Raw genomic sequence first — 8,200 nt, 5'->3', positions numbered from 1 at the left:
AGTTGCCTCCAGCCGCGTCATCGCGAGGCCCCGCGCGGCCCATAAATTAATACATTGCGCGAATAGCCGTGTCGCCCCCCTGAGTCTACCCTGTACCGAATAGAGGTCCAATGCAGCTAACCTTTCACCATAGTTAAGGCCAGTCTTTCCATCAATGTGTCTCGTCCATCTCCGCTGAACCCGTTCAAGAAGTCGAAGGTCTTGTACATACCCAGTATTCCAAATGCAAGAACAGTACTCCATGATTGGTCGGATGTGGGTTGTGAGAAGGGACAGCATAAATTGAGGAGAGCGACACACTGTGGACTTAAGTAGGCTTTCAGCTAGGCCACCCCAAGGCCATCTATAGAAGGTACAGTCACTCCCCCGCCGACCAATCAGAGACGGATCCTGAGTGACGTCACCCCTGATGCTCGCCAGGGGTACTCCATTCCTTTACAACGTAAAAATGACTAACTTCATTTGAAGATTGTTGGTGACACTCTTCACATATTGCTCAGCCGTTGATGTCATTGGAAAGTCCAATCAATTTTCTAGCGATAAAAAAGAGCAGCAATATGCTAAGAAATGGCCGGTTTTAAAGATATAGACGATTTAAAAACCCTCTGCAGTTGCAGGAAAGCAACGTAAAAGCGCATCGAGCTTATATTTTTACTATGAATAAATCATTTTTAATTAAGTTTTTAGATATGGTATCGATTTATTCAACAACTTTATTACAATATTTTTATTACTTGGAACTTTATTTCAAAATAATATTTTCAAAAATGGCAACTGTTAGCAAGTAGCTTTGAAGCGATTGTGGCGCACCGCGCCATTATTGTCCTGAGGCCCCCTTATGATGTCATCAAAAGTGGAGTGACATGGGCCTGGGCCACCCGCCTTATGGGCTCCATTTCGGATGTGGTCATGAAACTTCATGGTGACATCAACAAGGACGCCCAAGTCAGAGGCCTTGCTTGCTGGAGTTATCGGAGCACCATTCAGGATGTAGGATGGCTGGCTAATGTTGGGACAGAGTCCAGCAAAGCGTAGGACCACTCATTTTTGGCGTTCATGTGCAAACCCCACGATCACGGTATATAGAGAACTAGGTAAAACCGGTTTGCCGCTTCAACACTAAGGTATTTTGACCACTATTTTCAGCTGACCTTTTCAGTCCAAAAATGAAAACTATGCAACAGATTTCAATATGTTTTATTATTCAAATATATATGTTCGAGAGAAAACGTACCGTGCCGCACAGCGACGGCAGCGCGCGGCGGGCACGGCCGAGCCCCGCCGTCCACGTGGTCCTCTGCAGGGCCTGGGGGGGTCATCTGGAGCACATGTGTGCTGACCGGCCCCAACGCGCCGGGCCGGCCGCCGCCGGCCGGCTCGGCAGTTCGCGGCGAAACGACGACGACGGCGCGGCTCCGCCGGCGCAACGGCGCCGGTGTCGTACGATTCGATTGACGTGCAGTGTGTGACGAGTAATCCAGAAATAGACATTCATCAAAGAACTCTTTTGGTCCTCCGGTTAATGAAATGATACGATCAGATACGCAATTCTTAGTGAACGGGACGATTACATGAACACTTTGGTCTGCCGTGCTGGATCGGAGTGAACGACCACGATTCTCATGAACATTCTGGTCCTCCGGGCCGGATGTCAGTGAACTAGTGTGATGGATTTACAGTGACGACGCGGTGTTGTGAACTGTGAGTACAATGTCTGACAAGCGGTCACGACATGCCAGTGATGCGAAATCACATCAAAGCCGCCGAAGCTCGTATCACACGAGGAGCGAGGCGAGCTTCAGCACGGCGTCCTCCGGTCTCAGTGAAGCCCGCCGCCGGGCTGCACTTAGCCAGCTCCAGGCGGAACAGGCCCAGCGCGCCGCCGCCGCCAAGGCTGAGCTGGCCCGGCGTCTGGCGGAGGCGGACGCGGAGCAGGCCCGGCGTCAGGCGGAGGTGCAGGCGGAGCAGGCCCGGCGTCAGGCGGAGGCGCAGGCGGAGCAGGCCCGGCGTCAGGCGGAGGCGCATGCGGAGCAAGCCCGACAACAGGCGGACGCGCAGGCAGAGCAGTCCCGGCGGCAGGCGGAGCAGGCGGAGGCGCAGGCAGCGCTGCAAGCTCAGGCGGCGAAGGATGAAGCTGAATACCGTCAGCTGGAGCTGGAGCTGCTGGAGCAGGAGGAGCGAGGTTCGCAGCTCGCTCGTTCTTACGCTGCACCATCCGGCGCCGGCCTCCCGGTGGTTGCAACAGAGCCACCGGCGCAGGTATGCGTGTCTCGACAGACGGACGAGTCGGTCACGCGTACCCGACAGTGGCTGACTCAGTCTCAGCTACACGTGCCACCAGTGGATACGGCTCCCGTCAGCGCTGTGCCTCCACCTGCAATGCGTCTGCAGCGCCCGTCCAGTGACGACACGCGAGCGGTCCCGCATCTGCCGCGCATCACACTGGAGAAGTTCGGAGGCTCTGCCATCGAGTGGCCGCGGTGGATAGCCCTCTTCAAAGCGCTGGTACACGACCGCGCCGACCTCACCGACGTAGAACGGCTGACCTATCTGCAGACTCACCTGACGGGGCCGGCGAGAGAGTCTGTGCGGGGCATGCTCTGCGACGCCAGTCTATACAGCACCGCCCTGTGTGAGCTGGAGCGAGAGTTTGGTGACCCGTCCCGTGTGATACACGCCACGATGAAAAGACTGCTCACAGCGCGGCCGGTGAAAGATGGCGACCTGTCAGCGCTGACAGAGCTGTCTCGTGAGCTCCACACCGCGGTGAGCGTCTTACAGTGTCTGCACTACGAGCACGACCTCGCTGCCGCCACGAACGTCACCACTGTGACTGGGAAGCTACCAGCCTCCCTCGCCTGGAGGTGGGGCGAGCACATGGTGGAAAACGGCATCGCTCGTCCGACGCTCGTCGATCTCGACGAATGGCTTCGCCGTCATGTGTCAGCTGGTCGGTTGGCCTTGAACGTGACCACCAAGCAGCCGCCGAAGGTCGAGGCTAACGACGCTGAGTGCCGCCCGCGGCGCGTGTTTACCACCACGTCGGCGCGGCCCACGCCGGCGGCTGTAAAGCGGGGGAGGACGGCGGCCATAAAACCATCAGCGGACGGGAACAGCGCCGGCTGTGCCATGTGTCAGCAAACACACCAGCTCCAGCGCTGTGACAAATTTCTCGCGTTGACTGTGAGTGAAAGGGCAGAGTTTGTCGGCAGAAACAGACTGTGTTTCAACTGCCTGGGCCGCGATCACATCAGCGCTACGTGTCCCAGTGATGCACGATGTGACGCGGAGCACTGCAGCAGGCGTCATCACGCGCTGTTGCACAACGGCAGACGAGTGTTTCCGCGGAGTGATAACGCTGGTGGCACGCCGTCATCCACCAAACACGTCGGCACAGCGTCGGTCGAACCTCGCGGTCATATTCTGCTGCAGGTGGTACCCATCACCGTGAATGGTCCGGCAGGTAGCCGCACCACAAACGCGCTATTGGACTTAGGAAGCCAGGTCACACTGGTCACCGACGGCCTGTGTGACCGGCTCGGCATCTCGGGGCCCGCGGGCAAATTGTGGCTGAGCACTCTGAACGGGAACCAAACGATGCAGTCACGGCGCGTATCCTTTGCTGTTGAGGCTGTGGGCGGCGACGGCAAGGCGCACTGCATACAAAACGCCCAAACGACGCCGACGTTAAACGTGTCAGCCAAGGTCATGGACTGCACGGTGGCAAAGGAGGAATGGCCGCACCTGGCCGACCTGGATCTCCCCAGCGCCACCCGCGACCCGGTGGAGGTGCTCCTGGGGACGGACGCCATCGAACTAATTGTGCCACGGGAAGTGATTGAAGGGCCGCCGGGGACGCCGTGCGCGGTAAAAACCCTGCTGGGATGGTCAGTGACCGGGCGAGTGCCGGGGCGTTCCATGTATGAACAAGGTGAACACGCTGTGCACCATGTACGCGTCAGTGACGAGAGGAGTGCGCTCATCGAACTTCAGAATCAAGTAAAGCTGTTCTGGACGACCGAGGCTTTCGGTACAAAGTACGAGAGTGCACAACTGCACTCTAAAGCAGATCAGAGAGCCATGTCCATTCTGGAGAGCGTCACGAGACAGACCGGCGACCGATACGAGACCGGTCTCCTGTGGCGTGATGACGAGGTGCAACTCCCAGACAACCGTCAGACTGCTCTTACGCGTCTGAAGGCGGTGGAGAGACGCCTGGACCGAGACCCTGACCTCTGTCGGTCGTATCGAGACACGATGAACGACTACATCACCCAAGGTCACGCCAGCAAGGTCAGCGGAGAGCAGCGCACGCACGGGCGGACGTGGTATCTGCCCCACCACGCCGTTCAAAACCCCAACAAGCCAGGGAAGGTGCGTGTCGTGTTCGACGCGGCGGCGAGGTGTGGTGGCACGTCACTGAACGACAATCTCATCACTGGACCCAACAATCTGAACTCACTCGCCGGTGTGCTCATGAGGTTCCGACAGGGCCGCGTCCCGATCGCGTCTGATGTGAAACAGATGTTTCACCAGATAGCCGTCCGTGCTGAGGACCGACAGGCACAGCAGTTTCTCTGGCGTGATATGGACACGACGAAGGAGCCAGAGACGTATCAAATGAACGTGGTCATCTTTGGTGCAAAATCATCGCCATCCACGGCCACCTACGTGCTACGACGGTGCGCAGACGACGGCAGAGACAAACACCCTCAGGCGGCGGACAAGGTCGTCAGCCGATTCTACATGGACGACTACCTGGACTCCGTCGACACCGAGAGTGAGGGACGCGAGCTTGTCAACTCGCTCAACTCTCTGCTGAGCGCCGGCGGCTTCCATTTAACGAAATGGACCAGCACAACAGCGGATGTGCTGTGTGACATCCCACCCGAAGACAGGTGTGATGAAATGCGCGACCTGGACCTGTCAGCAGAGTCAGCATGGAAAAAGACGCTGGGTGTTCACTGGTGCGCTCAGGACGATCAGTTCCGGTTCAAGGTCATGCAGCTGGATGGCGGAGACACGAAACGCGCCATTCTGAGCAGAGCGTCGGCAGTGTTCGACCCGCTGGGCATGCTGGCTCCGTTCATTGTCCGAGCCAAATGCCTCATCCAAAAGATCTGGCTCGGCGGATGGGACTGGGACGAGGCCATCAGCGATACAGAACTCCTCGCTCAGTGGCACAGCTGGCAGCTGGAGCTGAACGACATGGACTGCGTGCGAGTGGGCCGCTGTTATCGCCCTGACGACAGAGCAGCCATGAACTGTTAGCTGCACGTGTTCGGCGACGCCTCTGAGAATGCGTTCGGTGTGGTGGCGTACCTGCGGTTCGAGCTCGAGGACGGCACCGGCCACTGCAGCTTCGTGATGTCCAAGGTGCGCGTCGCGCCCATCAAACAGCTCAGCATACCTCGACTGGAGCTACAGGCCGCTGTCATGGCCGTCCGCGTGGCGGACACCATCAAGGCAGAGCATGATATGGCCATCAACGAGACCATCTTCTGGAGCGACTCGTCCACCGTACTCCAGTGGATCAACAGCGAGAGCAGGCGGTTTAACACCTTCGTCGCAAACCGCATCGCCGAGATCCAGGATGCGTCAGACGTGACTCAATGGCGACACGTGCCAGGGCCACTGAACCCAGCGGACATATGCAGCCGAGGCTGCTCGGTGACGGAGCTGGCGCCCGGCGGCGTGTGGGTTCAAGGTCCGGCCTTCCTGCGGCGCCGTCACCAGGACTGGCCCGCCGCGCCGCCCCGCGCGACGGAGCGCCCGAGAGACGAGGAAACGGCCGAAATGAGGGTAATAGCCTGCGCCACTGGGGGAGCTGAGCCGGCCATAAACCCCAGCCGGTTCTCATCATGGCTCAGGCTGCTGCGTGTGACAGCGTGGGTGCGCCGGTTCGCTCACAACAGCCGCAGCCGAGCAGCCGCTGATCGGCGGACGGGACCGCTGACTGCTGAAGAGCTGAGAGAAGCTGAGCGTGTCTGGCTGCTCAGCACACAGGCCGAGCAGTTCGGCGATGAAGTTGCAGCTCTCCAGCACGGAAGGCGGCTCCCATCGAACAGCCGACTGCATCAGCTGACACCCTTCCTGGACTCGACCGGCCTGCTGAGAGTCGGGGGCCGGCTGCGCCACGCCCAGATGGACTTCGAGGTCAAGCACCAGGTGATACTACCTGCTCGCGGAGACATCACTCGGCTGATCATCACCGACCGACACAAGAAGCTCGCCCATTCCGGTGCTGAACACGTGCTGACCCACCTACGGCAGCAGTTCTGGGTCATCTGTGGCAGAGCTGCAGTGAAGCGGTACACACGTGCCTGCATGCTGTGCCGGAAACGGTCAGCCCGGCCAGCACCGCCGCTGATGGGTGACCTACCAGCCTTCCGAGTGGGCGAGCCGGCCCCGGTCTTCGCTCGTGTAGGAGTGGATTTCTTCGGCCCACTGATGGTGAAGAAACATCGCAAACGAGAAAAGAGATATGGCTGCCTGTTCACCTGCCTGTCTACCCGAGCAGTTCATATCGAACTGGCGCACTCACTGGACACCGACTCGTTCATCATGGCCATGCGACGGATGATCGCGAGACGGGGCAACGTCAGCCTCGTGTGCTCGGACAATGGCACAAACTTCCGTGCTGGTGAGCGGGAACTGCGGCAGGCACTGCAACAGTGGAACCAGACAAAGATAGCGGACACGCTGTCTCAAGAAGGGGTTGAGTGGCGGTTCAACCCACCAGGAGCACCGCACTTCGGTGGCGTGTTTGAGCGACTGGTCCGGTCCGCCAAACGCGCACTGACGACTGTGCTGGGAGACCGAGCCGTGGACGATGAGACGCTTCGAACGGTCGTCACCGAGGTGGAAGGGCTCCTGAACGGCCGTCCGCTGACCTACATCAGTACCGACCCGGGCGACTACCAGCCACTCACCCCCAATCACTTCCTGATCGGTCGCGCGTCTCCCCAGCTGCCGCCCGGTGTGTTCGTCGACGGTGACCTGTGCGGCCGACGACGCTGGAAACACACCCAGGTGCTAATCGACCACATCTGGCGGCGCTGGCGACGGGAATACCTCCCGACACTCACCACGCGGGTGAAATGGCGCGCAGACACGGCTGACGTGCAGCTCGAGGAGCTAGTGCTGGTGACAGACGACAATCTGCCCCGCGGACACTGGCCTGTGGGGCGAGTGGTGAACGTGTTCCCTGGCGCCGACGGCCGAGTGCGGGTGGTTGAAGTGGCCACTGCCACTGGACGCTATAGGCGGCCGGTCTCTCGTCTCTGCCGTCTCGAGTGCGATGGTGACGGACAGTAAATGGACTCAGAGGGATAATGTGTGCGCGAGTGGGGCGGCTAGTGAGTCTTTTACGACCACCGTGTGCCGCCGCCGAGCGGCGTCGGAGTCTTGACATTTGTGAGTGTTAACTGCGTCCGTCATTCGTGTTAGGTTGACGTGTGCGTGTGTGAGAATGAGCCGCTCATTCCAGGGGCGGATCCAGGAAAACTCCAAGGGGAGGGTCATGAATCGAAGTGGTGCCCCTACCTATACCCAAAATTAAAAACTCAACGGATTTCGTCCACTTCATTTTGGTGGTGCCCCCATTTTCATTTTTTTTCTTTTTATTTTTTATTTTTAGTCAGTATCTTAACTCTTAGCCACAACCACATTTACCAATTGTAAGCAAGTATATATGAATGTGCTATGTCACGCTATGTGTATACATATATGTTGTGGACGCTGAGTAGTGAGTACTTACCAGGAACGTTATCAGGTAAGCAAATCGTTGTCAGTCCGACGAACTTGACCCTGGCGTCTAAAGGGTCTGTCCTTGACACTTCAGGCTTGTCAGGGGCACCAAAGTCCTTCCAGGGACACCACAAACCTGTCAGGGGCACCTACGGCCTTGTAGGGGCGCCACAGGCCCGCCAGGGGCACCACAGGTCTAGCAAGTATACACGACAGGCCTGTCAGGGGCACAACGGGCCTGTTGGGCCCATGAGCACCCCTAGGGGCAGGGGCACCACAGTCCTTCCAGGGGCACCGCAGGCCTGTGAGGGGCACCAGCGGCCTAGCAGGGGCACCAGTCAACACAGGTCTGCCAGGGGCGCCACAGACCTGCCAGGGGCACCACAGACCTGCCAGGGGCACCAGAGGTCTGCCAGGGGCACCACCGGCCTCGCAGGGGCACCTTGGGCCT

General features: G+C 58.8%; 1 protein-coding gene across 1 annotated transcript; it reads left to right on the top strand.

Annotated features, from left to right (window-relative positions):
* Nucleotides 1-1,710: 1,710 nt before the first annotated feature.
* LOC122387983 lies at nucleotides 1,711-7,317 on the top strand. The gene is made up of 2 exons (XM_043378708.1): nucleotides 1,711-5,223; nucleotides 5,272-7,317. The coding sequence occupies exons 1-2, from the start codon at nucleotides 1,711-1,713 to the stop codon at nucleotides 7,315-7,317; spliced, it is 5,559 nt and encodes a 1,852-aa protein (XP_043234643.1).
* Nucleotides 7,318-8,200: the final 883 nt, after the last annotated feature.

This window comes from Amphibalanus amphitrite, unplaced genomic scaffold (genome assembly GCF_019059575.1).
Source record: "Amphibalanus amphitrite isolate SeventyFive unplaced genomic scaffold, NRLGWU_Aamphi_draft 000017F_arrow, whole genome shotgun sequence".
Taxonomy (NCBI): Eukaryota; Metazoa; Arthropoda; class Thecostraca; order Balanomorpha; family Balanidae; genus Amphibalanus; species Amphibalanus amphitrite.
The sequence above is the reverse complement of the archived record's forward strand: the minus strand, read 5'-3'. Positions and strand labels throughout refer to the sequence as shown.